The sequence below is a fragment of the Pyricularia oryzae genome, chromosome 2 (assembly GCF_000002495.2).
Source record: "Pyricularia oryzae 70-15 chromosome 2, whole genome shotgun sequence".
In the NCBI taxonomy this organism is placed as follows: Eukaryota; Fungi; Ascomycota; class Sordariomycetes; order Magnaporthales; family Pyriculariaceae; genus Pyricularia; species Pyricularia oryzae.
In genome coordinates this window covers 926,621-954,291 of record NC_017850.1, presented here as the reverse complement: position 1 = coordinate 954,291, position 27,671 = coordinate 926,621, and the positions used below count along the sequence as shown (strand labels likewise).

The following is a 27,671-nucleotide window of genomic DNA, read 5'->3' as shown; positions in this document are numbered from 1 at the left end:
AATAAGTTTGTTGGGTATAGGTTCGTGGGCTCTTTGCTGCCTCGCCCTATCGCTACATGGTCCGTCTCAAGCAAGCTTGACCTCGTCGAGGGAATGATGTTCCCCCTGAGTTGAAGCTGAGACCGTAAAGGAACAAAGCACTACCAGATGTGTAACTATGTTTTGGGTGGCCCTTGCAGTCATCCTAGACTTGTGTCTTGTGAGTACTGTAGATGTTAATTTTCTGGCAAAAACAAACCAGAGACAGGCGGAAAGGTGGACAACAAAGTGTACAAGTATCATTGCCACCACTTGTCTAGAGACCAAAATGTCCAATGCTAAACACTGCATACTCAAGCTGTATGTATATCCAATAGGTACAGCAATGCTGCTCAACGAAACGAGTTAAAGAAATCAAGTAGCAACTTGAGCAAAAAAAAGGGGATATCGTTCAAAAACAACCAACATTATCAACAACCCACCACTATTATTAGCCCCTTTACCCTACTGCGTCTTGTGACCATTCACAGCAGCGACCGGAGCGCTCCCCGCAGCGGCGGCCCCATCGGCAGCCTGTCCGTTCCCGTTGATCTGTCCAGCCAAAGCGCCCTTTTCGGTCTTCTGCTTGCCGTCCGCCGCCGTGTCCGTATGGCCGGCCGAGACGGCAGCCTTGGCAGCCTCGGCCAGCGTCCTCCTGTGCGCGGGCTGCGCCGCGTCAAAGTCGAGGACCGGGATCGAGAGGCCGTACGACTGCGTGGTGCCCTTCTTGTCCGAGTTGTCAATCTCGACGCGGATGCAGACGTCCAGGCTGCCGTCCGTCGCCGTGCCGTGCTTTGCCGTCGCGGCGCGGTGGGTCGTACCGCATCCCGTCTCGCCTGCACTGATCGGGTAGTGCCCGTCCTTGCCGGGGACCTGCGAGCGGACCGACGAAGCTGCCGAGGTGATGGCGCTAGCACCAGCGGACGATCCCGGAGGAGCCAAGTGGGTATTGCTCGTGTTTCCGTTGGCAGCACTGGCGTTTGTGCCATTTGTGCCATTCGCAGCCCCCGGGGGAGCGAGGTGTGTAGCTCCCGATCCCGCGGCTTGTTGATGGCTCCCATTGTTGGCCGAGTTCTCAGTGATGATTGCAAAGTTGCGACTGGGCATGGTCACATTGTTGTGCCCGGCTGTCTTGCTGGACTCGCCCGGGTCCTTGTCGAACAACTTCAACAGCGTCTCGTCTGTGTCGCGGTTCAAATGGTGGATCTTGTTGCGGCGTGCAAGTAGATTTGCGACCGCTGCCGGGGGAGGTTTGTTGACAATGGCTGACGAGATCACATTAGGAATGTACCTGTGATCATTCTCAATGGGGATCCCGAGCTTCGGGTTGGAGTAGAAGCGACCGAATGCCGCCAGGTGAACGTCGCCGCCCAAGATGGTGGCGCGGACAGAGTGTTCGGCGCAAACACCCTGCAGCCGCTCAATGAGGCTGTTTCGTTCTCGCTTGTGTGTTCGCGCCGTGTAGTGGTCATCCAAATCATCCAGCAGGTCAACACTGCCGTCAAAATGATTGAAGAAGCCACCTCCAAACCCGAACCGCCTGTTCAGCAACTTGAGCGGGCCAAGAAATGGGCTGGAGAAGACGTTCTCAAGCCAGGTGAGACGCGGATAGGCGATGGGGATACCCAGAAGCACTATCAAGTGCCGAATGGGTTGGCCCTGTTGCTTGGCGGCGCTCAACTCTTCTCGCAAGCGACTAAAGATCAAGTCGTATGTCTCTGGGTAGTTGACCTGGTGCCTTGTTCTCTCCGTCCGAGCATCGATGCCGACAAAGGCCATTCGTGCACCCAGACGTGAATACATGTTGTGCGAGTGTTCGGCTACATAGGGCTGCAGAGGCATCCAAAGTCAGTGCTGGTCATGGCCGAGTCCGGTCTTAGGGGATGAGCTTACCCCAGGCTTGTTTCCCACGATGTATTGTGATTCAGTCATGCGTGGCGCCACGTAAGTGTCCATAAGTTGGTTGGGATCTTGGACCCCGCCCTCAGGTGCCCTCTCGACAGCGGCGACATCGGATGTGTATGTTGATGCGGGAGGCGGTAGATGGCTGTCAAAGCCGAATCAGCATCTCTCCACCAGAGGGGTAGCAATAGTCCAAGGCCAATGTGTATTGCGCCATAGACCAAAACGACCCAAGCTAACAACATAAGGAGCAACTTACTGCTGGAACAAAAGATAGTATTTGTGGGCTGTGCCACCGATACCCCTGAAAACCTTTGAGTTTGTTAGCAACATTTCGAGGCATTGCCGATATAGCTTGATAAAGGCAGCACAATACGCGCAGTACACTTACATCACATTGCATAAAATGATCGGTATATGAACCAAAACCGTCAATAATCTGGCAAGATTGATAACATGTCAGCTGTGAGTGGATATGGGCTGTAAAACCTCATGGTATAAACCTACATCATGGTCATCCCAAATGTTGAGTTGAGCAATCTGCCCATTAGCATTTGCAAAGGGGAATATCGAATACCTGAGATTCGAGCGGTTAGTTTCCCGGCCTGCCCAGATTCCAAACCTCCACAAATGCTGAGTTGGAGTACTTACCATCGGATGTAGTTTTTGAGGTAGTAATCGTCACATTCCTGGCGCAGGCTCTCGGGGTATGGATGATCACGGCGCTTCTTCGGGTTACCGATATCCGTCCACTTGCGAAGCGGTCCGTCCACACGGATTCCGTCATTGTAGATCTGATCACCGCCGCCAATCATAACGTGGAATGGCCTTTCCTCGTGAACACGGAGAACGTCGTTCCACAGCGCCGGACCGCTCCATGCCTCCTCATCGGTCCCCACGCTGAAACCGTTGCATGAATGGAACATGATGCGCATCGACTCGGATGCTGCCGGGACATGAAAGATGCTCCTTTGGGGCTTGGTCTTGCTGATGAAGTGCAAGCCAGGCAGAGTATACTCCCACCTCATCTCCTCACTCTCGACTGGGACATCAATATCAAAGCGCCAGAAGGTGTTGCGCGGGTCCGAGTATAGACAGTACCCCGTGACAGGCGACCCCTCTTGTTGCGCCGGGGCGTCGTGAGTGCTTTCCGCAACAGTAGTCTGGGCCGGCGCGGTATTATTGGCAGCTTCTGGCTTTGAAACCTCCGCCGTCTCTGCATCTGTGACGTCGTCAGGTTGAGACGGTCCCTTTGCAGCAGCCTCTACCTCTGTGCCGGCTGGGACAACTCCATTAGGGGCGGCGACCCGGGGCCCAAGCTTCCGGATGACCAACGTCGGGGTGTGCTGCTGAACCTTTCCACCACCTCTTGTAACAATCAAGACACTGCCAAGCCAGCGCCCGGCCTCCATGCGCCGATAGTTGAGCAGCGGCCCGCAGGCAACCTCCTTGCCGTCACCCTTGGGCTCAGGCTGGCTGGTGAATACATCGGGGTGGTCCGCGGTGCCCGCCTCCTTGCGCGCCTCGGCGGCGCCAACGACGATGGGAGTGAACTTGGTCTCGGGGTCCTTAGGCGATGAGCCTCCGGCCTCCGCACCCTCGGCCGGTGTTATGCGCGTCTTGTTGAGGAAGGCGGCGAGGTCGGCCGAGTTGCTGTGGTTCTCGGGCTCGCGCGGCTGGGGCGCAGAGCCCTGCGCATGGGCGGCCGCGGCGTGGCGCGCAAACTTGGACGACTCCTGGTGCCTCCATCGGTTGGCGGAAGAGTATGGGTTTCTGTGCTGCTGCTCTTCGGCCGGGAGGTCGTCGTGTTGCTCGTGGGCGTGAGTCGCCTGTGGGTCCGCCATGATCGCTGCAGGTCAAAACGATGATTCCCGGATGGATCCCTGTCTTGGTGTACAGCAAACAATGTCAGCAAAGTTGCAGCAAACAAAAAATCCCCAAGACTGCAAAGGCAGGTAGGTCAAGAGCTAGGCACGCAGCTTTCGCGTCTTGTTGGTCGGGAGAAAGACCCCAAGACACATTCCGCGGTTGCGCAAGACTCGGTGATTATACCTTAGCCAAGGTACCTAAGGTAGGTATCCCAGGTACATGGATGGTGCTATGGTTTGAGTGGAGCGCCTCTGTTGCTTGTGGAAACGGCACTGGAGATGATGAGCGTCAAAAACCAGGGTGAGGCTTGTGAAGCCTGGTTCATGTTCCAGAGGTGCCTGGCGGGACGGGTGGGCAATCAGCTAAGGAATCCTACCTTGACTAGGAAGCTCCGAGGGGAGCTTGAGTAACGCGACGGGGATTCGCGACCCTTTTCTGAGTTGCTCCGTGCAATGCGACTTACGTCGTAGTTGATCAGAAAAGGACAAGAATGGGCAAAAATCACCAAGACAATTGACAAAAGTGGGGGGGTTTTGGAAAAGAGAGGGAGAGCAGCAAAAACAACACAACAACGGCACGCACTGGGCTGGTTGAGCAGATCGATCTGGTGGAGGAGGAGGGTACGCGTTGGATTATGATCAGCTCCCTTTTGCAGGTGAGCAAGAAGCAAGCAAGGATTAGGGGCATCAAATCCTCCATGCCAAACCACGCTACTACATCAAATGGAAAGTGGTTTTCTCGCCTGGGCTTCCAAGGAAAATTAAAACGAACTCATTGGCCATTGTCCCTGTAGCAATTGTCAGGGTGCGACCACGTTTTTTTCGCTTCATCACGTACGACCTCAAAAAGCCTGTTTTATAGGCACCTTGGCAAAAAAAAAACCACCTGCGGTGTACAGTACAGTTGCGTTTTTTGGTCATTTTCAGGACCCTTTGATGCGCGTCCACGTTGCAAAAAAAAAAAAAAAAAAACGGGATTAGATGGTTTCTGTTTGATGATTGAGTTTGTGTACCAGCAGTCTGGGTTTGGATCAGTATCAGCCGGAACATTACTGTAGGGATGACGGATGCTGGAGAACAGACGGCAGCGGTAGCTAACATTGGCTTCCCCTTGGCTTGCTTTGGAAGCCCGGCGTGACCAGCTTCGATTCATTAGCCACGAGCACCAAGCTTTTAGCCAAAGTTAGAATTCACCGCAATCACTACAAGCAAGAATTGAGCCATTTCCTACTCAATTCCAGGGTCATGCTAGGCCAATGTAGCTAGTTGTCCAGTTCGTTGCAGGTCACAGATTCATCTTATACTCTGACCTCGAAACGATGACGTAGATGATGCCAGATTAGCGGCCAAGTCTGCCTTGGCTTTATTTGTGGGGACGACATGCGCCGGGCTCAATCCAAAAGTGGCATGAAAACTTCTGCCACAAACTATCGAGTTGGAAGACAGACACTAAACTAACCCAATCGTGTAGCATCACAAAGGAAAGGTCGCTGTCGACTCGGAGCACCCACCATCTTCGTACTTTCCGTTACCATCATTGTACTTGTGAAAGTACCCGCCAGCCGACTTGGCCACGACGTTCATGGCGTCCATGCACCGACCGTTGACGCCGATGGTGCTGTGCCAAATGGCGTACCAATCGTACCCGTCGCACTTGATGCCGTTGGGCGCGCAGTACTCAAAGGTCCAGGCCGTCGGCGTCAGGAGCTTGCAACCCTTGAGGGCCGACAGCAGCGTGTCCTTGCCCCACTCCCAGCCGGCCCAGCCCTTGCCCATCATGCGGTACTCGTAAAAGACGTAGTTGTTGGTGTAGGCGCACATGCCGTCGGCCCGCGTGTGCGTCGGCCGCTCCCACTTTGGGTACAGCTCGTACGTCGTCGAGCCGCGCTTGTACTTGCCGCCGTACTTCCAGTTCATCGGATTCTGCTTGTTGCTGTCGCCGCCATTGTCGCAGCTGTGTATGATGCGCTTGAACGCCTCGAGGCACTCGTCCTTGCTCCACTCGGACGCCCGGTCGCTCAGCTTCACCTTGAAGCGGTGCTCCTCCACCGTCCCCACCAGGTAGCTCTCCTCCTTCTCCCAGTTGACGGTGTTGTCGGGCGCCTTCACATTGTCGCAGAACTCGCGGTACGTCTTGTCCAGCCGCTCCCACCCGGCGTAGGGCCGCGGGAAGTCGAGCCCGTCCGACGACCAGCACTTGAAGTCGTCCTGGTCCTCGCCGCTGCACGACTCCTTGCCCAGGATCTTGGCCCGAGTCCAGGCGATCATCTCGAGCGTGGCCGCCGCCATGGTCTCGTGGCCGTTTTCGTTGGGGTGGAAGTTTGCCAGGAAGGAATCCGGAAGCCCCATGTTGAAGGGCAGCGCCAATCCGCTCCCGTCCCCCGGGCAGTCGGCGGCGAGGGTGTCCCGTGCAATAATTGGTGGGTTCAGGGACATATCGAGCGACTCGACGGCGAAGCCGCGTTTGAACTCGTCGTGGACCGGCGTGTTCTCGTCATCGTCCACCAAGTGGGTGTCGGGTTTGAAGAACTGCATCATGGGTTGCTTGGGGTTGGGGTACTTGCCCGTGTCGTCACTGGGCGAGCACATTTGACCATCCACGATCCCTGGCCATTCGCTCCAATCCGAGAAGGAGATGCGGTACTTCTTGTGTCCATCGTACTCTTCGACGACCTCGCTTATCGCCTTGTTGATGTCCCCGACGAGTGCGTTGAACCTCTTGCGCCTCTCAATGGTCAAGGGGAGTCCCTTGACGCCTATGTAGCTCGTAAAGTTCCACTCTCGGATGGCCCAGGTTTGCTTGTTGGCGCAGTCTTCGTTGTCTGTGTTGAAGAAGGGTGCGTACCCATTGTAGATGACGATGCTGTCCTTTTTCATCTTGTCCTCTAGGGCATCCAACACCTTGCGGATGTTTGGCTTCAAGATGGAGTTGACGTTGCTCTGCGCCTTGCTCAGGACTGCGTCGCACTTTTCTTCACTGTACGGGAGAAAAACGCACTCCTTGATCATGCCAGCCTGGCAAGGGGCATCAATGCCATGGTGTTAACAAATGACCTAGATCTTTTCCAGCAATACAAAGGCTAAACTTACCAAGCACAGGTCGTTTCCGCCAGCTGTCAGTACGACCAGGTCGAGATCACCCTCGAGGGCTTTTGCCTGCTTCTCTATCCCGTCGGTGCGATCTCCGCTGCAAGCCAGGTACTGGTAGCTCTTTACCGATCCGCCCAGGGCTTTGTTGACAATCTCGGGGTAGGCATAACTAGAACGCGAACACTGCCACGTCTTGGAGAGATAGGATCCCAGCTGATTGCCGGAGCCTACGCCAGCTGTATAGCTATCTCCGATGGCGGCCCATTTCTCAATGAAGCTGAAGTCGACTTCTTCGGCCCTGGCCCCCCGTGCCAAGAACAAAAGCGCAAAGCACCAAATGAGAAGCATTATGTCTGTCTCTTGTCGGCCGAGCTGCTACTATGTTGTAGAGAAAAAAAAGAGAGACGGAGAGATGAAGAGGTAGCAAGATGAAGGGGCTTGATCAAACCCCGGAAAGATGAGCTCTTAACACCCATGAGTTCGTCTTCTTCGGGTTTGGATTTATCATCTTGACTCGAGGACTTTGATATCCGCCAAGTATTGAAGTCCAGACAAGCTCGACAGCCTGGTTATCTTGGTAAAAATGGGTGGGTGGTCAGCATCCAACGAAAGTGGTGAATTTTCCGAGCATTTCAATTCATACGGTGCCAGCCGACGACCCGGTCCGTGATTACTTCCACTATTGATGTCTCAGCTGACAGAAAATATATGCAAAGTTAAAATTGCTGCTGACTTTGGAGGCGAAAATCGGTTGCCTATGAGGAGAACAAAAAATCAATTGGCCATCCGCCCGATAAGGGTGCTTCAGGGGTCGTTTGGTCACTGTTCCTGCATCAGAGAGCTTCCCCATGTCAAGACTTAACCCGGGTCGGCCCTCAAGTGACAAGCTTCTCCTTTGATACCTTAGCTAGAGCGTCAAATCTTGCTATTCTGCTCAACCCGGCCAGTTCTTCACATCACGATCAAACCAACAAGATGCCGTCTTTAGTCATCCTCCTTGGTTGTCTTGCATTGACCTTGGTGTTGCTGGCACAGGCGCAGAGAGTCAATGACACCACTTTCTTCAGTCAAGCTCGAATCTCGGGCGATGTCTCGGCAGCAGAGGAAGACTATACTTGTTCCAAGACCAAGGGTTGCGCGTTGGGATGCTGCGGCCAGCTGTGAGTATCTATCTACCTACCTTATCTGAGTACTCCCCCTTTTTTTTCTTTGTTACCGATATGTAACTACCTAGGTTACTGACTGTATCAACAACAGAGACCCCAAAACTGGCTTGGGCGTGTGCGGTTTGGGGCCAACGTTTTGCGGAGAAGGATGCGTCTCCACCTGTCACTACAAGAGCGAATGCGACCCGGGATGGGGCATTGAGTGGTCCAACGCATCGACCTGCCCCCTGAACGTGTGCTGCTCAGAGTTTGGCTTCTGCGGAACCACGCCGGGCTTCTGCGGCGGCAAGGTCGTGGCGTCTCCCGAGTGCGGCAGCGGCAGCAGGACGTCGGACGCCATCACAATCGGGTACTACGAAGGCTGGAACATGGCCCAGCGGTCCTGCAACACGATGAAGCCGTCCGAGATCCCGCTGGGCTACTACACCCACATCTTTTACTCGTTTGCCCTCATCGACCCCAAGACCTTTCACGTCGCCGACATGGACGCCGAGGTGGGCTCTCACTACGACGCCGTCGCGGCGCTCAAGAACAAGCAGCCGGGCTTGCAGGTGTGGATAGCCATCGGCGGCTGGGCCATGAACGACCCGGGCCCCTGGCGCACTGCCTTTTCCGACATGGCGCGCTCCACGGCGTCGCAGGATGCGTTTTTTCAGTCGTTGGTTTCGTTCCTGGCCCTGCATGACTTTGACGGGGTGGACCTGGACTGGGAGGTAAGCTCGAGTGTGCGTGTCATTCCTACGACAGACACAGCTGACCAGTTGCTTTTTTTTCTTCTTTACAGTACCCCGTCGCCGAGGACCGTGGAGGTGTCCCAGAAGATTTCGAAAACTATGTGACCATGATCTCTCGGCTCCGCATGGCCCTCAATGCGAGCGGCAAACGCTACGGACTAAGCATAACACTCCCGGCCTCTTACTGGTACCTTCGAGGCTTTGACCTACAAAAGATTGAGCCGCATCTCGACTTTTTCAACGTCATGACCTATGACATTCGTAAGAGGCCTTTTTTTCGTTTGCAGATTTCTTGTGTTGTTGTTTTAAGCCATTTGTAACTAACTCTAACCTCGATTGGCAGATGGTGTGTGGGATAAAACCGTCAATTCCATCGGCCCCTATGCATTTGCGCACACCAATCTCACCGAGATCCAGATTGGTCTTGAGCTGCTGTGGCGAAACAACATCAACCCTGCCCGGGTGAACTTGGGATTGGGCTTCTATGGACGGAGTGAGTCTTTGTCAAGTCTTAATGTCCAACCTCCCAGCCAATATCTGACCAACTCTCGACTCCAGGCTTCACCATGAAGGACCCAAACTGCATGTCGGCAGGCTGCGAGTTCACCGACGGCGCCAAGGGCGGCGAGTGCACCGGGACACCCGGCGTCTTGTCCGTGGCCGAAATCAACAAGATCATCAAGAACGGCGGCAAGGTGACGTACGACGCCGCGGCGGCCGTCAAGATTGTGACGTGGGACACGGATCAGTGGGTGTCGTTTGACGATGTCGAGACGCTCAAGATTAAGCAGGACTATGCCAACCGGAGGTGTCTCGGAGGGACCATGGTCTGGGCCATTGACCTCGACGACGGGAGCATGATCAACGCGCTGGGTTCCAACCTCAATCGCCCCAAGGCTGTCGTTGCGGAGGATGTGGTGGGTTGGAAGTGGGATCAGGGGTACAATCCTGGAGTGGCGCAGAGGAGGAAGAGGGAGGAGCTTTGAGTTGGGGGTTTGTGTTTTGTCTAGATACCTTACGGTAGCAAGTTGTATACAAACCATATATTTCCCCCATCTACCTAATCACATCTTGAAGCCAGACTAACTTGTCCACCTGCCTCATAAATACCTCGGTAACTATCAAAAGTGGGTGACAGTAAAAGCAAGACAGCAAAATCTCCCTCAAAACTTCAAGTGCACCAACTTGAAAGTACTTTCTAAAGATTCTGCGTTGTTGGTATAAACTCTGAGATTGGTAACTTATTGCAAAGTTGCTGGATTTTGGCTGTTTGGCGCCCCGCTTATCTGCCAGCCACTTTGCTATCTACCTACTATATACTCTGCACATGGCACCTTATCCTTTAACCTTGCAAATTGCGCGATTTACCATATCCTTCCATTTCGTATACCACTTGCTCTTCTTGGAGTTGGCCAGGGTGGGAAACTCGTGGGAAGAAAAGCTATCCTCGTAGATGCGCCTGATGCCGAGAACATCGGCCTGGGACGGCCTGTTGTTCTCGTAAACCTCGGACCCGTCGTTCTTGAGCAGAAAGTCCTCGCCATCGTATATCATGACGGAGGCCCAATCGACGTGCTCGTTGGTGGCGGCCCGCCTCGGGATGTCGGCCGGGTAGAACTTGCCGGCCGTCGACTGCTCGGGGAGGTAGTCTGCGCCGGGGAATTTATAGTCCTTTGCAAACGAGGCCCACCTGCACATGTTTTCCGTCTGGTGCTGCACCTCGGCAGCGTCGTTGGGGAACTTGCTCTTGATTAAGTCGACCGACCTCTGGTAGCCGCGGACCTTCTGGCAGAACCAGTTCTTGCCAAAGACCTTGCCGTCTGACGAAGAGTAGGGCAATTCCCAAAACAGGGGGTTCTGGTGCTCGTGGTACAGGCCCCAAACGTGGCCCAGCTCGTGCGCCACGGTTCCGACGAAGCGCGACCGGCTTTCCCCGCTCCCCTTGTAGCGCAGGTCCGTGTTGATGTACATCTCGGGCCCCTTGTAGCTGGAGTCGGCATTGAGCGGCTCGATGCCAAGAGTGGCCCAACCCGCTGGGTTCTCGCCTTCCTCCGGAGTATCTTCCCCTTCCTCCGGAGGGTCTCCCGGCGTGATGCGCACGACGAGGATCTTGGCGCGGTCCGCGTGGCCGGTGCAGGGCGAGCCCGGGCTAGCCACCTCCTTGTACTTGTACACGCCCGCGGCGAGGCCGGCCGTCTTCCACATCTTGGACGCCTCGACAAAGTCCTTGTGCAGGTTTTTCCTGGCCGCCTTGGACTCGTAGCAGTAGTTGATGGTCTTGTCGGGCCAAGGGCTGGCGTCGCCCAAGTTGGGGTCGATGGTCAGGTAGCGCTTCTTGACAGCCAGGTGACGCCGGACCAGGGCGTCCTTGACCGCGTGGCCCGACGGGTCGGCTTGGATCACCACGTCGCGTTTGGCGAGGTGACCAAGCTGTGGTTGCCAGGCTGCGCTTCCGCCTTGGACGGGATGCACTCCTGCGAGGACGGCGAGGAAGATGGAGTACGTTGCGAGCAGCATGCTTGCTGTTGACGGGTCTTGTCTTGGGGGGCTGAACAGGTGCTGTGCTGTGTTTTGTGCTGCTCTGTACCTATGTGAAAGAAAGTCAAGAGGTTGGATATCTAGCCTTGAATCAGACAGAAAAAGAGCGGGAAGCCAAGGTATCTGAAAAGAATTGACTTTGACGATAAGCATTCCGGACCCTGAATATCGATCGGGTCGTCGATCGGGTCGTCGGTTAGGTGCTTGATGGCACGGTCGGCCAGGCACATAGCCGTCAGCCAAATTAATATATCTCTTTTCAATAGTCTCGAATTCCTCAAGTCTAGATCAAGTTTTTGCATCACCAGGCAACAATTTCAATGGGTGTAGTGAGCCGGAAATAACCACACCTTTTTTTCATCGCGACGCTGACACAGTATCCCATCTACTGTCCGACGATGCGACCCTGATTGCGACCCCTATGTAGTAGCTCCGGAAATTAGCCGTGCATGTAAGCCCAGAACATAGGCAGGTAGGTAGCTGATATAGCATAACATGACAAAACCTTAGGTGGACAACGTCCACGGCCTTGCCGGCAGGGCCAAATACCCCTTTTTCCTATCGAAAAAAGTCAGGTAGTCAGTCAGTCGGTCGTCTCTAAACCATCACCAAACTTTGAGGCGTCCAAAATGTCGACGAGACAAACGACTCTGGCTTCCGTAGTCTTCGGACTGCTTGTATTTTATCCGATTCTCGTCTCCTCGCAGGCCGTCCCACCGCCGGGACCTACCCAACCGGGCACGGCGCCGAACTGCAACAAATGGCATATTGTCATCTCTGGCTCTGGCGACAACTGTGATAATGTGGCGGCGAGATACAAGATCACCCTGGCGCAGTTCCTCAAGTGGAACCCGGCGGTCTCGAGCGACTGTCTGCAGTTCTTCTGGCCCGACTACGCCTACTGCGTATCGGTCGACGCCAGCATCACTGCCGTCCCGACCACTTCGGCATCCGTCCGGACCACTTTTGCCACGCGGACAACCTCTGCCGTCTCGACTTCTGTGCTGCCGCCTGTCTCAACTCCTTCATACACCTTCAACCACCCCGTGACGGACCTCAACATCACGACGCCCACGGTCCCGACCGAGGAGTGGCCACCCAAGAACACACAGGCAGGTCAGCCCTCGTACTGCAACGACTGGCACCTCGTGATGCCGGGCGAATCATGTCGGGCCATCGTCCTGCAGCACGGCAGCTGGATGGGCATCGAGGACTTCTTCCTCTGGAACCCGGCCGTCGGGTCCGACTGCATGGGCCTCAGCCTGTACAAGTACGTCTGCGTCGGGATCCAGCCGCAGACGCAAATCTCCATCGACTTCCCCACGGTCACCAACAACGCCACCGTCCCGCCCATGGTGATCCCGACGGCCGTGGAGCTGCCGCCCGTCGACAACAACTTTGCGCCTTCGCCGGCCCAGGGGCCGCTACCCACCGACTGCGTAGAGTACTACTTGACCCAGCCGGGAGAGACGTGCCGCGACGTGGTGGCCAAGCACGACAGCATCACGCAGGCGCAGTTCCTGGCGTGGCACCCCTTCCTGAACGGCAACTGCGACGGCTTGTGGCTGGGCTATTACTACTGCATACTGGTGGAGAACTTCATCCCCGAGCCTCCCGTCGAGACGAGCGCGCCATCGCCCGTCGAAGCCGGCATCGTGTCTGACTGTCGGGCCTGGTTCAAAGCCACCGGCCCGACCTGGACCTGCGAGCAATTTGTGCTCATCTTCGGCCGCTTCTCGCTTTTCGACTTTATCAAGTGGAACCCCGCCGTCGGTTCATCGTGTGAGAACAGCATCAAGGCCGACTATTGGTACTGTGTCGCCGTGCCCGACACTCCTACGACGCGGACCGCGACGCTACCCGGAGTCACGAGTACGGCCACTGTCGTGCCGCCGACTTCCACCACGGCTTCCCCTCCCCCAGCGACGCCCACACCCACCCAGCCGGGCATGATATCCGGCTGCCGCAAGTTCTACTTTGTTCAGTCCGGCGACGGGTGTTGGGTCATTGCCAACTCGGCGGGCATCGAGCTGACGTAAGTCTTCACCTGAAAACACACAAAAGAAAAAAAAAAAAAGAATGAAGATTTCTGATTGCTAACCTGCACAATTGTTAGTGACTTTTACAAATGGAACCCTGGGGTCGAGGAGTGCGGCAAGCTGTGGCCAGAGTACTATGTCTGCGTTGGTATATAGAACGACAAGCAGTCTTGGGCGGGGGATGAATTGGTTCAAGTTTGAGAGGGGAGCTGCATGGTGTTGCAACCAGAGAGATCTGGGCTACACATAATTTATAGCGCTTACTCAGCGCTGGGAGCGAAATCAAAGCTGTACAGCTCGCTTACACCACCTATCAACGCTACCCACTCCAAAATACATAGCTCTCCTAATCAATAAATTTAAATGCGATTATACCTTGTATGAGTGATTTGATATCTGGTCTCAGATGGTTGACCACTTGGGAATCTTCAGGGTTGTGTGTTTTCGTTCTTGTCCGGCTATTTTTGTTATTCGTTTTACACAGGTTCCACTGCGTGTGTAGAGTCAAATTTTTATGCCTGCCTCGTAAAGGCATCACCTCATCTCAGGTCGATATATTTTATATTGTTATGAAGCAGCACATTCCTTGATGTGGTTTGTGTGAACAAAAAGAAATCTTAATATGGTGGTACAATTGGCATCAACAACCAAATAGTGTACATGAAGCTTGTCCTTCTGTTTAGGTAGGTATACATGTTTTAAAAAGACACCCATATTCTATGAAAGCCATCCAAAAAATGCCACCATGACTGGGCAGAAACGCCTTGCTCTGATGCTCTCTTACAGCATGGATCAAATTTCGACCCCGCTCACTTGGATGCCGCTGTTACCGTGGGATCTGGCCGCGCTTGTTCCTCTGCAGAGGTTTCGGATATGTCAAAAGCCTTGTGAGGGTTCGCCATCTCTATCCTGGCTTGGTTCTTGACGGAAGCCGCGTTGTCGAAGCCCAGGCTCCGGCTGAAATAGCCACCGTACGCAGTGCCAACCACCAATCCGGCAAAGTGAGTCCAAAAGTCAATCTGGTGCTTTCGAGGACCCTTTCTCAACCCCAAAAGTGGAACAAGGGTGTACAAGTATGCCATGGCAAGGAACGCATATCCGGGGACGACGGCATATTCTGGCAGCAGCCAGACGTGGATATCGTCCGACCTGTGGATGGTGAAGTAGGCTCCTATCAAGCCGAGGGCAACGCCAGAGGCGCCCAGGCTGTTGAATGTCATTTGCTTCAACGCAATGATGCGGACCATCGCTGCTGATACCGAAGCTAAGCAGGCGGTGCCAAAATAAGTGGCCAGGAAAGCCCCGCGACCTATATCGTCGTGGAGACGCGTTCCGACCAGCCACAAAAAGACCATGTTGTTCGCCAAATGCCAGAATTTCTGGTGGGAGAATGCATTTCCGATGCTGGCAAAGGAAGTCGGAATGGCCGGCGTGAAGATAAACATCCTATTCAGAGTTTTCCACAAAACCGGGAACTTCCAAGCCGCATAGACTATGAAGTTTGCACCTATGAGCGCTGCAAGCGTTGCTGCGGCCGGCGGGATATCGCGCCAGACGCGATACTCTGGCGGTGGAGGCTTGTAGACTGCCGCAAAAATGAGCCCGACGACAACAACAGCTCCTGCCGTCAGAATACAGGATCCGAAGCGTTCCCAATGGCCCATTTCCGGCGGTTCTTGGATGTCCGATGTCGCACGCTTGGTATATTCCTCCAGCTTGGCCTTGGACTCCATGTACTTCTCCTGCTCTACCGGTGTCCAGTCTCGTGCTTGCTCGGGGAGCGTGGCCAGCTTTGTGCCGGCGGGATTGAGCCTGGCCCATTCCTCGTCTTCAAGCCGCTTCTGCTCGGCACGCTCCCTTTCCGCCGCATCGGCAATTGCCTTGTTGCGTGCTCGGATTGTCTCCTGGACACTGACACCGTATACGTCATCCTGAGGCTTCTCTCTGGCCAGTTTCCTCTGCCATCTCTCTAGATTCGAGTCTTTGATGAGCGCATCTACGTCTGCTTCATTCTGTTGCTCAGCAGCAAGTTCTGCCTCCTCCTCTAGCCTTGCGAGCTCATCCTCGGCTTGCAAACCGGCATTAATGACCTCGTCCACCGGTAGCTTGCTACGAAGGTAGGCAAGTGCAGTGTCAATGTGCTTTTGGTGGTAGCCTGCCAGATTCCGCGCCAGAGTTGGATCACCCAATGTGCCAGCTACCCGACGGCCATGCAATATGCGCAGCAGCTTGTTCGCCCTGGGTGACTCGAGGCCAGTGCCGAAAACCTTGAAGACCTCATCCTGCGAAAGGTCGCCCTTCTTGGAGAATGGCAGCCCATCATGGTCGGTATAACTCGGCGGCAGCTCAACATAGTGGGTAATGACCTTGTTAAAGGGCCCCTTTTTCTCGTCGGAATATAAAGATATGTAACGGGCGTTGGGTGTGGGCGCTTTAAATGTTTTGTTTTCGGAGGCAAAGACAGTAAATGCCGATGGTCGTGTTTTCGAAGTCAAGAATCGAATGCTCGAGGACCACCTTGTTGATGTCGGACATGTCGATCTGTATCGTCTAGTAGCCTTTGTGAGTGATTGTGGAAGAGCATTTGAGATGGAGCTGCCCGAGGCGATTTGAACACCCAGGCATAACAAGCTCGGCCGAGGGAGAGCAAGGCCGAGCGAGTAAATCTGGCTCATGGCGTTCGAGACGGGAGCCGCTATGTGCGCAGCCAGGCGTCTATTGGCATCTTCTGGTTATAATTGCTGTGATGATGACGAGATGCACAATCGATATGTTCCGCTCTCGGCGACACTCACTAGCAAAAACTTTGGCGCGGTTCAGGCACGGTGGTAAGGGCCCACATAATTATGTGCTGTCGACCCACTCATAGCAAAATCATAGACTCCTTGGCACTGTTGTACTGTACCCCACCATAGGTAGCGATGTGCTACTACTGCGTACATTACGTACCTCTTCCCAGGCAGGTACAGAAGGTACTGGTAATGTGTTGAGACTTCGTGGTGGAGGCATGAGAGTTGAGAATTTGAGACTGAAACTTGAGCAGCTTTGACCTTGCACACCAAAATTCCAAAAGCCCTCAACTATTTAGCTGTAACTTTGCAGTCAAAGCCAAGTTGTAGCTCCGTACCCCTTGATATCTTTGTATCTCCCTGGGTCTCGACACTACACGATCGCCATGTCATCTGAAACCCTGCCTATATCACCAGCCCGCTTTGCAGAGGCCATCAAAGAACTCTCGTTGGCAGGTCTTCACCTCAAAGTCCTAGAAATTCGCAACTCTATCGCGCATCTGGACTACTCCAACGAGCAGCTCAGGCCATTCGCAGAAGGAAAGGAGCCAGTGCATGGAGGAGATGGCACAGCACAGCCGGACCAGGACTGTATCGACGCCATCAAGGAAAACGAGGGTGTCATTGAGCGCATGCAGGAGCGTATCCGGCTTGTGCGCGTCGAGGTTGAAGAGAACCGGGGTTGCAGCTGGACTGAATTCGAAAGCGCGGAAGAGAGGGGCCAGAGGGGCGGGCAAACCACGGAGAGCGCTGCGCCTGGCAGCAATGCCGAACTTGCAACGAACAACACCACCACATCGACAGTCAACGGCCAAGGTACCACTGATGATCGGTTCAGTGGACTCTCGGAGGCTTGGAGGGATGGAACAATCCAAATGGGCACGATTAGAAACGGACAAATCCACATGGACACACTACCAGCTTCAGCAAGCTCGGGAGGTGGCAGGCTAACGGATGAGCAGCTACGTCAAGCATTGGAGGAAAGGATGCGAGAGGCTGAGGGGGATGAGCAGAACGATGTTAATGGCGGATTGCATCTTTGAGCTGGGTTCCGTGTATTATGTGAGGAAAAAATATCTTATTTTGATACCCTCCACAGAACCAATAGCCTGATAATTAAAATAACATGGACGGTCTCATAATCTAGCGGTCTCGAATATTACATTTCAGCAATGAGAGACGGTAGGTTATAATGTTTGAAGGCCTCAAGCTTCATACAGAATGACAAGTGCATGAGTCACGTGACACAGGCGGTACTTGGTCTGGGACTTGAACCTCCAGTTGCTTATGTCACCGCCTACAGCCGCTTGCACCCACCACCCAGCTTGATCCACCCATCTCAACCTAGCTTGGAGCTCCCGCGACAAGGCTACCGCGAATGCGTACCCCATTAGATATCACCGCCGACTTCATACTTTCATCCAACGGCCACCACCACCATCCCCCGCTAAACTTACCACCAAAATCCCAAACCGCTTCCTCAATCAAAACGTTGAAGGGGACACAAAAAGCGATAGATCTATAGATCCCAGTATTAAAGATGCCTGGTTTCGACTTCTCCAACGTCAACCGCAACAATGCATTGCACGCCCGCGGAGTGCCGCTTCCCAAAGCCACCAGCACAGGTACCACTATCGTCGGATGCATCTTTGAGGGCGGTGTGGTGGTAAGGGATTCTTCCTGCAACTGAGCTGCTTGCAATGAACCGCAAGAAGCTCGTTAGGAGCAACAGACAAGCTTACTGACCCCCGCATTACAAACAGATTGCCGCCGACACCCGAGCAACGAGCGGCCCGATCGTCGCAGACAAGAACTGCGAGAAGCTTCACTACATCTCGCCTCAGATCTGGTGTGCCGGAGCTGGTACAGCAGCCGACACGGAATTCACAACAGCCATTATCTCGTCTCAGCTGGAGCTACACTCTCTATCAACAGGCCGCAAGCCTCGAGTTGTTACATGCATGACCATGCTTAAGCAACACCTCTTCCAATACCAGGGCCACATTGGTGCATACCTCGTCGTTGCCGGTGTCGACCCCACTGGCACCCACCTGTTCACCGTTCACGCACACGGTAGCACCGACAAGCTCCCATATGTCACCATGGGCTCAGGATCGCTGGCCGCCATGTCGGTGTTTGAGACGCAGTGGCAGAGCAAGCTCGACGAGGCACAGGCGATCAAGCTGTGCAGTGATGCGATCCAAGCCGGTATCTGGAATGATCTGGGATCGGGCAGCAACGTTGATGTGGCCGTTATCACAGCTGACAAGACGAGACTGCTGCGCAACTACATCAAGCCCAACGAGAGGACAAAGAAGCTGCAAAGCTACAAGTTCGCCAGGGGCACAACGGCTGTGCTTAATGACAAGATCGTCAAGAAGGAGGAGCTTAGCAACTTCATCAGTGTCTCCGAGGTACCTGCCGAGGGCGAGAGTATGGATGTTGACTCATGAGGGTATCATGGCCGAGAGGATTTATGAAGCGGCGAGATTCGAGACGGCTTAGCCACTTTGAGCTATCAGTATGACGATCGGTACATTCTGGCTGGCAGCAGATGCGTGGCGCGCAACAGTAACGCGGCAAATGAGGCAACCGTGGATGATTAGGATTGAGGAGAGATGATGATGGCCATTATCACTGCTTACCAAGCTACCCTGTGATGATGTACTTTACATGTAACTTTTACTGCATGCGGCTCTGATGGCGAAAATGAAATAGACGTTTCCACATCTATTGAGTATCAGCAAGCAGATTGATTGCGAGAACTACAGAAAAGTCCAGGAAGAGAACACTCTTCAATCTAGAAATGTTTCTCTGATCGAGCGTTATTATCTACCATCAAGTTCATCACTAATGTGATTGTGACTGTCCATTTACACGCAAAGTAACTTATCGGAAATTTATATCTATCAAACCTGCTGCCTAGCTGCCGTCCTCCAGCAGGTGGGGGATAGCTGTTCTCCAGCTGTTGGTAGCCCGGTTGGTACCCACAAGCTTTGACAAGGATAAAATAAGGACCCACTAAAAATCGCGTCGGCATCGATCCTGTTCAATAACTTCGCTTTTCAACGGCAGCTCAGACCGCGGTGCAGCATCAATCAAGCATTTTTCAGGCTCACCAGGGCTTACCACGCCGATTTTAGATACCCTAACTCCTCCCGATATCTACATCTGGGAAGATCTTGCCACCCGGCAACTGACGCGCCTCTGTTTGTTGCCTTTTGAACAATTCTTCTCGTAGTTGCCTTCGGCATCCCCCCCAAAAAAAAACCCCAGCCTCCCCGAACCTCGTGGCTGATATTTCGCATTTCTTCTCCTCCTTATCATCCCAGCAGGACAAAGCCCACGACATTTGTTCACACCAGACCGAGCGACGCGAATTCCTCAAATGCGACGGGCAGGCGTTTTATGAGACGCTGGTCTACTCCACCTAGAGGCGGCTATCTCCAAGCAGTCATGGCATTCAGCTTTGGCAATGCGTCCAGCGCCCTGACGGGCGCAACCCAAGGAGCCGGATCGGCAGCGGCGGGGGGAGCTGCAGGCTCGACGACACAAGGGCCCGATCTCGAGCTTATCCAAACAGAAAACCTGGGCTTTCTCTCGCTCGCGGGCGATGCCAGAGTCCAGCTGACGGCCAAATGGGCCGATCAGCCCGCGCCGACCGCGTCGCTGATAAGCATCGCCTCGAGGAAGGGCCTCGTGGCTGCCGCCGGTCCAGATGCTGTCCATATTGCGACGACAGAATCCGTACGGAAGGCGTTTGAGGCGGCCAAGGTTGGCGACAGCGAGGTGCGGCCGTTCGAGCCGCAGGCAAAACTCTCGCTGCCAATGAGGATATCACAACTCGCATTCACATGCGATGAGCAATACCTCATCATATCTGCCGAATCGGGTGGCGGGCTGGCGGTATACGATGTCCAGTCTGTATCACAAGGATCGACCCAGCCGGCGATGGAGATCTCTACTAGCGGCGAGTCTCTGCGCACGCTTCTTCCGAACCCAAATCCAGACATGGCCGAGCTTGTACTGGCTGTTACAAATAACGGCAACTTGCTCGTGGCGAATCTGAAGCAACGGGGCTTGGCATCGGGCCCTAACGGTCCTGTGATGAAGGCGGGCGTATCGAGTGCAGCTTGGAGTACCAAAGGCAAACAGCTTGTGGCAGGTCTTGCCGATGGAACGCTCGAACAGTTGACCCCAGACGGGATCAGCAAGGCAAACATACCAAAACCGGGCGGTCTTGATAATCATCATGGTAAGTCTATTGTTGAGATGGATTGCTTGTCTACCCTGGAACCATCAGTGCCGCGAGATTTTGTAGCTAACCGATTGTTTACAGTTGCTTCCGTTGCATGGCTGGAAAATAATGTGTTTCTCGTCGTTCACAACGTGACAAACGGAGATGGGCCGTCAACTTACCATATTATTACAAGGCACCAGGAGAAGGGAAGTCCGGCGAGTTACGTTTTTCAAAAGCTAACGGACCCGGTTGAACCTTTCGGGTCCGATAAGAAGCCTCACCACACAGTATTGAGACTCAAGGACTTCCCGCCTGACCTCCAAGACGTCCTCCTCGTCTCGTCCACCTGTAGAGAGGCTATCGGGCTCTTGACGAGATCAAAAGCTCCACTCACCTCCACTGTTCCTGCCGACAAGATCACCAACGTCTTCACTACAACAGAGTTTGCTGATGACACGAAACGGGCAGAGTTGCCGATGGGCGAAGACTATATGGACACTTTCCCCATTGGTATGGCTCTTGATCTATCCAGCAAGGACAAGGTATACAAGCCCATCCCAACAGACGAGATGGATGAGTCTCCAGGACCCCTTCCCGGTCTGTGGGCTTTGAACAACGAGGGTGTCCTGTCAGTTTGGTGGATTGTCTACAACGAATCTATCCGACAGGGCACTACATACCCTGGTATGGCAGCGGCTCAAAGTACGAATGGTGCTGCTGCCCCCGCTGCCACTCCCGCCCCCGCGACCACATCCGCCTTTGGGGCATCAACTCCGGGTCCTAGCTTCGGAGGTTCCTCTGCGCTCGGCGCAAAGCCATCTCCATGGGGCTCATCTTCAGCTGCCACTCCTTCTGCCGCCCCGGCATTCGGTAAGACTGCATTTGGAAGCGCGGGGGGAGACAGTGGAAAGTCCGCATTTGGATCACCGGCATTTGGGTCTACATCAGCCCTTGGAAGCAGTTCAACCACTTCTGCATTTGGCTCTACTTCAACGCTTGGCAGCTCTTCCGCCACTCCTGCATTTGGCTCCACGTCAACGCTTGGAGGCGCATCTGTCTCGCCTGCGTTCGGACAGTCTTCGGCACTCGGTGGTGGTATGGGGGCCAAGTCGTCCCCATGGGCTACCGGAGGCACCTCGGCGGCAACACCTGCCTTTGGACAGACGGGGCTTGGCTCCACTCCGTCTGGCGGAACTGGTAAGATCTTTGGCGGTGGAGCTTCTTCTACTCCAGCCAGTGGCAGTGGGTTCTCAGCATTTGCCAATAAGGGTGGCTTTGGCTCACTTGCCAGTGGCGGCGGTGATAATAACAGCGGTAGCATCTTTGGAGCTGGAAAACCATCAGGTTCTTTCGCTTCCACCTCACAAGACACGGGCATGAACCAATCTACCTCCTTCCCTCCTCCAGCCTCTAAGACGAGCTCGACGCCATTTGGATCATCGCCCTTTGTGTTGGGCACAACCTTCAAGGCAGACCCCAAGACGGCCAATGACAACGAAAAGCCGGCTACCTCGGGTGGTGGCTCCTCATTGTTTGGCTCAGGATTCGGTCTCACGCTTGGAGACACAGCCAAGACACCGGCCACAGAGGAGAGCAAAGATGCCGATATGGAAGCCGAAACCCCAGCAGCAGTCACCCCAGCAGCCGTGGAGAAGCCCACCAGCATATTCTCGTCTACCCCCAATTCATCAGTGTTTGGTGCTCCGACCATATCTGGAGCTCAGGGTGACAAACCCAACCCATTTGGGGCACCGTCCGAGCAGGCAAAGCCCTCTCCCCCCGCGGCAGCTGACAAGCCCAACCCATTCGCTGGTTCCAGTAACAAAACTGGCTTGTTTGGTTCTGGGACGACGTCACTCTTTGGGTCTAAGAAACCCGACGAGGCGCCAAAATCGATATTCGCCAAGCCCGATGCCACCCCAGCTTCAGAGAAGAAGAACCCATTCGGAACTTTTGGACAATCAACAACCCCAAGCTCTTCGCCGGCGCCTAGCAAGATTTTCGGTAATCCAACATCCACAGGAAGCATTTTTGGCAACAAGCCAGCTCCAGGAGGCACAAGCAGTATCTTTGGTGCCCCAACGCAAACCTCTTCAATATTTTCCTCAGCCAAGAAAACCGATGCGGCACCGTCAACACCGGATAAGAAAGCTGCCGAGACCAGCCTGCCATTACCACCGGAATCAACCAGTAAGACGACCTTCACGCTCTCCGAATCCTCTGGGTCGTCCGCCGCTTCGCCTCGGATACCCGAACACATAGAATCATCACATCTACAGCGAGAGGTTACTGACTTTACCTCTTTGCCTGCAGAATCCTCAAACAGCGAGATATCAGCGACACCTGATGATGCACCGCTACCGCCAGACCCGGTCAAGGAGAAATCCAAGTACAATATGGCAGATCTCAAATTACCCCCGGGCGTTGTGTCTACGGACGACAAGCCAAAGCCATCGACCTCAAGCGGTACATTGCCCAAGTTCTCTTTCAAGGATGAGGGAGCGACAGAGCAACCCGTCCCAAGCAGTGACGAAGAAGATGAGCTCTCAGAAGAAGAAGACGAAGAACAGGAAGGTGATGAAGATGATCAAGGATCTGCTCCCGATAGCGAAGGCAGTGGTGTCGATGTGACCAAGGACCTTAGTCCACCAGGCTACACTCCGCAGAGCTCATTCGGTGGCGCCGGAGGTGGGATTTTCTCACACACACCGGCCGACGAACCACGGCCAGGATCGCGCCTCTTGTTTGGCGAGATGAGCCGCAACGCTCCCCTCTTCCCACAGCCCTTAGCCACGAGCCCCAGGTCACCGAGTCCAGTCCGCGGTGCTGTACCACCTAGAGTCATGAGATCCGACTCTGTTCGGTCGGTTAGTGCGCCTGGCGCCGGTATGGCATCATCCATGGCATCATCAATCTTGGGGAGGAGCAAGGGCAACTTTGGGATTAGTGGCATGGCGCGCCAACATCCTGGTCGTCACACGCCAGACCCGAATGTGGAGGAGCAGCGGAGATCACAGGCGAGGAGAGAGGCGGATGAAGCACAAGTCCTGCACGATCAGGAGGACGGCTGGAAGCAAGATCTGTTGAACGCTCCACCACAGCCGACGCTCGAGCTTGCAGAGTTCACGCCAAACATTGGCAGTGCTCCGGAGGCTGGTAGGACGGTTCCCGCCCAAGCAGAAGCCATGTACCGTGATATCAACCGCATGGTGGACACGCTTGGTTTGAATGCTCGCCACCTCAAGGAATACATCCTTGGTCATATGGGCAAGCTTCGAGCTCCGGGAACGCCGCCCAAGACCAGCGAAGACTTGGAGATTCCAGACGACTGGATCCTTTGCGATGCCGAAAACGTTGGGACTGTATTGGACCAGGAGTTGCGTGTGGAGCTCGAGGATGGCCGGGTTAAGAATACGGACGAAGTCCTCGAGGCCTGCCAAGAGTTGAGCAGGGGACTGGCCCGGCTGCGAATCAAGGAGATGGATATTAAGAAAACCATCATGTCTCGCATAGACCCCAGCCAGGCCGATGCTTTGCGATCTCTTCCGCTCAGTGCCGAACAGGCAGCACAGCAAGCCGATCTTAGGAAGCAATTTACAAGCTTCTCCAAGCTTCTGGCTGAGGCCGAAGAATCGCTGACTATGCTACGCGCCAAGATGGCAACGGCTGGCGGTCTCGACGGCCGGAGGAATGGATCGGTCGGGGGGGCCGGTTCGGGCGCCAATGGAGTGCCGACGGTCGATGCTGTCCTGCGTACCATCATGAAAATGACGAGCATGGCTGAGAAGCGCAGCGGCGATGTGGACGTGCTGGAGAATCAGTTGCGTAAACTCCGCCTGCAGCAAGGACTCGGCGGCACTGCCAACGGCAGCCGGGAGAACTCACCCTTCTCGACCCCGCAGAAACACCAGCATCGTCTTTCGCGGTCCGTCTTCAGCCCGGGGGCGTCTTCCCTCATGGGCGCATCTATGGCGCTGACGTCGTCAGTGGCCTCGTACAATGGCAGCCCCGCCCGGTCAGTGACCAACTCTCCCCGCAAGAAGCTCAGCGGCTACAGCGACGATGACAAGAAGCACATCCGCGCCCGTCTGGGAAAGCGTTCGGCGGCGATCACCAAGCTGCGGGATAGCGTGGAGAAGGCCGGGCCAAACGTCTGGCGTATGACCGATGAAGATTAGCAGACTAGACCTGTGCCGATTATTTTGGTCGATCAACCTTCACCATTTGGATCGCTTCGATTGCTGCGTACTTGGAGCTGGGAGAATGGCGCCTGAGCCATCATCTCACATGGGACCGGATGATTCTAAGGGGTAGCCAGTGCAACCAAGCACCGGGGGTTTTACTTTTGGTTTTATTTTTTATTTTTTTTGGGGAGGATATTATGCTTTGAAAGGTGTATGTAGGTGATGTGTCGGGGTCTGCATTTTCTACCACCACTTTCTAAAACAGAGGTCGCAAGACTATTAATGAGCGGCCCCTGTAATGATGACGAGAATGGGATCAGTCAAATGGTTGTATGGTTTCTCGGCCAGTCCCTCCTCGTGTATCATATCAGTATCCGGTACAGCGCGGGATTGGCCTCATGGAGCAGGATCAACATTAGTTAAGATTAGTCCCGTACTAGATAGACCTAGTTTAGCAAAATATTGCGTTGAGAGCAGAACAAAATGCCTCTTGATTTGCATATGTGCTGTATGTTTGCAGTTCTGTGGCTTGGGTACATATCTGGCTTTCTGTATTATTTGCAATTCATATTTTATAATTAAGTATATGTGTATTTTGTTGGAGCATGCACATGCAACGCAAACAGCTCAAAAACAAGTTTTGAGCCTTTGGGTGCACCTCTTTTCGCAACAGCATTCACAGGAGCAGCAGCAGCAGCAGCACACCAAATCGCGCAAGCCTTTGTACAAATGAACACGAGATGACACTTAATGTTTATACATTCCTTCTACATGAAACTCCCTCGCAAATTTCCAACTCAATCCTTGAATCTTTCTGCTGATGCCATGTCGTCTTGGGCATCTTTGACCAGAAAACTATTAGAACCCAAGGGGGGCAATCGTATTAGTATCAGCCAGCCAGTAATTCCAGACCAAGAAAAGAAAATGGATTCCCCCTCCTCTTACCTATACCAAAGAACAGCAGGCGCAATAGTGCCCAGGTGCCACAGCGCATGGGCGTCGAGGGCGCCCCACAGCGGCGGAAAGTCAAACAGCTCCAGGCTCATGGCCAACATGATCCACGCGACGGCCAGGCCTGGGTACGTGGCCCAGGTCCTGCCTTCCCTCGTGTACTTGCGGTACGAAAACGCGCTCCACAAGACGTTCTGGGCCAGGCCCACGCAGACGTTGGCGGCCATGTTGTAGCCATAGTCCCAGCGCACGAGCTTGAGGTACGCGACGTGGCAGCCGTAGGCGACCAGGCACGCGGCGGTCCAGAGGCGGATGGCGCGGGGCGTGCTGCTGGATATCGAAGACGACGACGAAGCGGTGCCGGTGGGCGTCTTGCCTCCGTCGGTGGAGCCGGGCCTGTCGAGGCGAAAGATGCGAATGACGGCCAGGTACAGGCCGTACAGCACGCTGGCGCCGGCTGCAAAGTAGTCGAGCTGCTCGGTGGCCCTGGTGTCGCGGGTGTGGAAGATGATGCTGAACAGCCACGAGGCGACCCCAGCAAAGGAGAAGCCGACGTAGTACTTGCGCAGCGGGTACGACTCGGGTATGTGGCGGCGGAGCCACCTGAAGCCGAGCAGGTGGGCGTAGAGGTTTCCAGCCGAGAAGATGACCGAGAAGGGCTCCTGCATGCCCAGGACGCGGTAAAAGGGCCACTTGCCGTGGAACTGGACTACGGGCTGGCCAGACTCGATGCGATCGCTGGTGATTATGTGCTGACACGTGTAGTCGCACTCGGCCGGGCAGGTCCACAATAGGAGACGGTTTATGAGCGCTGTTTATTGGGGCGGGTTTGTTTCGTTTCGGTCGAAAAGGCCGGAGTATGGTGAAAGCTGTCAGCCTGAAAAGTGTTCGTTTTGCGCTTTTCTTCTATGTGTATGTATATATACGGATTGGGGGTGGCCACGGACGTGTCTCGACCTTGTGTGCAAGAGTGCCAGCTTCGCAGTTCTCGTGTAAGCAGACCTAGAATTAAGAAAAACGCCCCAAGGCGACGGTTGTCAGTTAGACGTTTGCTGGATATGCTTGGGCATGCTGGCAACATACCTGAACGCACTCCCGGAATTCCGGTAACCTGTCACCAACAGAGGCATTGGCCGCCCCGAGAAACAGGCAGGCCGTTAAAACAAGAGGTAATATGCTGCGAACGCCATGTTGCATGGCGCCTGGACGGCGGCCCTGTGTTACGATCATCTTTTAAACCGTTGATGCGTATGTATGTGTGTGTGGGGGGACAGGAACCGTTCGAGCCAGCCACGAAAAGGCGTGCAAGACAATAGGCGTTTTCGGGAGTCGGGGGGTTTCGATTTCTGCTGACTTGGGGACAAGGGCACTGCGAACTGTGGAAAAAAAAGAAACTGTTTTGAGAACCAAAAAGACAACAAAAATCACCAGCGAAGCGAAGCCCACGAAAAAATTCGAAAACAACAAAAGCTCCCCGCCGTGAGGCTTAAAGCACCTTTCTTTCAGCCCCAGTATAGCTTGCTGAGTGTGGGGGAGTTTGTCGTCGTGGTCGTTGTCGAATGCGCGGTGGGATGGCCCGCTATTAGGTTCCCTGTAACCTGTTATTAAGAAGAAAAAAAGACGATGACTAGTTTATCTTTCACGAATACCAGGACGTATAAGTAATGTTCAACATTTTTTGTCAAACTCGAACAAGGGTTGACTTGGGAATTTGCTTCAGTTATTACGAAGAAAAATCTAGCCAGACTTCAGTCTCCATTGTTTTGTTTTTGTTTGTTCGTTGGAGCTAGCCTTGCCCATTTCCCCCGTGCTCTTTTTTTTTTTTTTTTGCGTCACAACACGAGGTGCAAGGGCAGTGTTCGTGCCTTATTTTGGGGATGCTGGGTCCCGGTCAGACTTGCTTTACAGGTCATGTCTTAATTGGCTCGACCGGAGTATTTTATCTGGGGAAAAGCTTGGGCACCGTCCCCACAGTTACTCTCGGATTGACCGGGTGGCCATCTCCCGCCGGGAATCTCAGGTTCACCTCAGTGACCAGCATTGCTACTACGACACTAAGCTCCTACAAAGTACCTACGAAGTAGTAATTAATTACCTACCGTTACAGCTAGAGGAGACCATCATCAATTTCAAGCTTTTTTGTTTTCTTTCA

General features: G+C 54.2%; 9 protein-coding genes across 10 annotated transcripts; 5 read left to right on the top strand and 4 right to left on the bottom strand.

Annotated features, from left to right (window-relative positions):
- Positions 1-144: 144 nt before the first annotated feature.
- MGG_04536 lies at positions 145-4,496 on the bottom strand. 2 transcript variants are annotated; one of them, XM_003713539.1, is made up of 8 exons: positions 4,166-4,496; positions 3,973-4,061; positions 2,572-3,807; positions 2,428-2,497; positions 2,312-2,359; positions 2,180-2,232; positions 1,912-2,065; positions 145-1,848 (listed from the first exon to the last, which is right to left on the bottom strand). In XM_003713539.1, the coding sequence occupies exons 3-8, from the start codon at positions 3,762-3,764 to the stop codon at positions 484-486; spliced, it is 2,883 nt and encodes a 960-aa protein (XP_003713587.1). In that variant the 5' UTR covers positions 3,765-3,807; positions 3,973-4,061; positions 4,166-4,496; the 3' UTR covers positions 145-483. The 2 variants fall into 2 exon arrangements, with proteins under 2 accessions (XP_003713587.1, XP_003713586.1); XM_003713538.1 differs by lacking the exon at positions 3,973-4,061.
- Positions 4,497-5,229: 733 nt separating this feature from the next.
- On the top strand, positions 5,230-9,833 carry MGG_04534 (chitinase). Its single transcript, XM_003713537.1, has 6 exons — positions 5,230-6,986; positions 7,042-8,038; positions 8,136-8,757; positions 8,829-9,039; positions 9,122-9,271; positions 9,337-9,833. The coding sequence occupies exons 2-6, from the start codon at positions 7,854-7,856 to the stop codon at positions 9,762-9,764; spliced, it is 1,596 nt and encodes a 531-aa protein (XP_003713585.1). The 5' UTR covers positions 5,230-6,986; positions 7,042-7,853; the 3' UTR covers positions 9,765-9,833.
- MGG_04533 (uncharacterized protein) lies at positions 9,828-13,543 on the bottom strand. Its single transcript, XM_003713535.1, has one exon. The coding sequence runs from the start codon at positions 11,467-11,469 to the stop codon at positions 10,114-10,116; it is 1,356 nt and encodes a 451-aa protein (XP_003713583.1). The 5' UTR covers positions 11,470-13,543; the 3' UTR covers positions 9,828-10,113.
- On the top strand, positions 11,946-13,511 carry MGG_04532 (LysM domain-containing protein; the record flags this gene model as incomplete). The annotated part of the gene is made up of 2 exons (XM_003713536.1): positions 11,946-13,351; positions 13,433-13,511. 2 exons carry the CDS (start codon positions 11,946-11,948, stop codon positions 13,509-13,511), a joined length of 1,485 nt encoding a protein of 494 aa, XP_003713584.1.
- Positions 13,544-13,857: 314 nt separating the features above from the next.
- On the bottom strand, positions 13,858-16,139 carry MGG_04531 (rhomboid protein 1). The gene has a single exon (XM_003713534.1). The coding sequence runs from the start codon at positions 16,028-16,030 to the stop codon at positions 14,165-14,167; it is 1,866 nt and encodes a 621-aa protein (XP_003713582.1). The 5' UTR covers positions 16,031-16,139; the 3' UTR covers positions 13,858-14,164.
- A 148-nt stretch (positions 16,140-16,287) lies between these two features.
- On the top strand, positions 16,288-17,347 carry MGG_04530 (uncharacterized protein). Its single transcript, XM_003713533.1, has one exon. The coding sequence runs from the start codon at positions 16,531-16,533 to the stop codon at positions 17,185-17,187; it is 657 nt and encodes a 218-aa protein (XP_003713581.1). The 5' UTR covers positions 16,288-16,530; the 3' UTR covers positions 17,188-17,347.
- Positions 17,348-17,477: 130 nt separating this feature from the next.
- Positions 17,478-18,994, top strand: MGG_04529 (proteasome component PUP1). Its single transcript, XM_003713532.1, has 2 exons — positions 17,478-17,810; positions 17,908-18,994. Exons 1-2 carry the CDS (start codon positions 17,685-17,687, stop codon positions 18,595-18,597), a joined length of 816 nt encoding a protein of 271 aa, XP_003713580.1. The 5' UTR covers positions 17,478-17,684; the 3' UTR covers positions 18,598-18,994.
- Positions 18,995-19,171: 177 nt separating this feature from the next.
- MGG_04528 (uncharacterized protein) lies at positions 19,172-25,053 on the top strand. The gene is made up of 3 exons (XM_003713531.1): positions 19,172-20,399; positions 20,484-22,574; positions 22,698-25,053. The coding sequence occupies exons 1-3, from the start codon at positions 19,553-19,555 to the stop codon at positions 24,560-24,562; spliced, it is 4,803 nt and encodes a 1,600-aa protein (XP_003713579.1). The 5' UTR covers positions 19,172-19,552; the 3' UTR covers positions 24,563-25,053.
- A 41-nt stretch (positions 25,054-25,094) lies between these two features.
- On the bottom strand, positions 25,095-27,317 carry MGG_04527 (uncharacterized protein). Its single transcript, XM_003713530.1, has 4 exons — positions 26,603-27,317; positions 26,467-26,521; positions 25,514-26,330; positions 25,095-25,423 (listed from the first exon to the last, which is right to left on the bottom strand). The coding sequence occupies exons 1-4, from the start codon at positions 26,747-26,749 to the stop codon at positions 25,366-25,368; spliced, it is 1,077 nt and encodes a 358-aa protein (XP_003713578.1). The 5' UTR covers positions 26,750-27,317; the 3' UTR covers positions 25,095-25,365.
- Positions 27,318-27,671: the final 354 nt, after the last annotated feature.

Coding starts and splice junctions, on each gene's coding strand:
- MGG_04529 (XM_003713532.1), top strand. CDS start 17,685: ATGCCTGGTTTCGACTTCTCCAACGTCAACCGCAACAATGCATTGCAC. Junction 17,811..17,907: donor TCTTTGAGGGCGGTGTGGTG/GTAAGGGATTCT, acceptor CATTACAAACAG/ATTGCCGCCGACACCCGAGC.
- MGG_04530 (XM_003713533.1), top strand. CDS start 16,531: ATGTCATCTGAAACCCTGCCTATATCACCAGCCCGCTTTGCAGAGGCC.
- MGG_04528 (XM_003713531.1), top strand. CDS start 19,553: ATGAGACGCTGGTCTACTCCACCTAGAGGCGGCTATCTCCAAGCAGTC. Junction 20,400..20,483: donor CGGTCTTGATAATCATCATG/GTAAGTCTATTG, acceptor GATTGTTTACAG/TTGCTTCCGTTGCATGGCTG. Junction 22,575..22,697: donor ATTACCACCGGAATCAACCA/GTAAGACGACCT, acceptor CTTTGCCTGCAG/AATCCTCAAACAGCGAGATA.
- MGG_04527 (XM_003713530.1), bottom strand. CDS start 26,749: ATGATCGTAACACAGGGCCGCCGTCCAGGCGCCATGCAACATGGCGTT. Junction 26,522..26,602: donor AATTCCGGGAGTGCGTTCAG/GTATGTTGCCAG, acceptor TCTTAATTCTAG/GTCTGCTTACACGAGAACTG. Junction 26,331..26,466: donor TGCACACAAGGTCGAGACAC/GTCCGTGGCCAC, acceptor CCCAATAAACAG/CGCTCATAAACCGTCTCCTA.
- MGG_04531 (XM_003713534.1), bottom strand. CDS start 16,030: ATGAGCCAGATTTACTCGCTCGGCCTTGCTCTCCCTCGGCCGAGCTTG.
- MGG_04534 (XM_003713537.1), top strand. CDS start 7,854: ATGCCGTCTTTAGTCATCCTCCTTGGTTGTCTTGCATTGACCTTGGTG. Junction 8,758..8,828: donor GGGTGGACCTGGACTGGGAG/GTAAGCTCGAGT, acceptor TCTTCTTTACAG/TACCCCGTCGCCGAGGACCG. Junction 9,272..9,336: donor ATTGGGCTTCTATGGACGGA/GTGAGTCTTTGT, acceptor TCTCGACTCCAG/GCTTCACCATGAAGGACCCA.
- MGG_04536 (XM_003713539.1), bottom strand. CDS start 3,764: ATGGCGGACCCACAGGCGACTCACGCCCACGAGCAACACGACGACCTC. Junction 2,066..2,179: donor TACTATCTTTTGTTCCAGCA/GTAAGTTGCTCC, acceptor CGGCTTTGACAG/CCATCTACCGCCTCCCGCAT. Junction 1,849..1,911: donor TCGTGGGAAACAAGCCTGGG/GTAAGCTCATCC, acceptor ATGCCTCTGCAG/CCCTATGTAGCCGAACACTC.
- MGG_04533 (XM_003713535.1), bottom strand. CDS start 11,469: ATGCTTATCGTCAAAGTCAATTCTTTTCAGATACCTTGGCTTCCCGCT.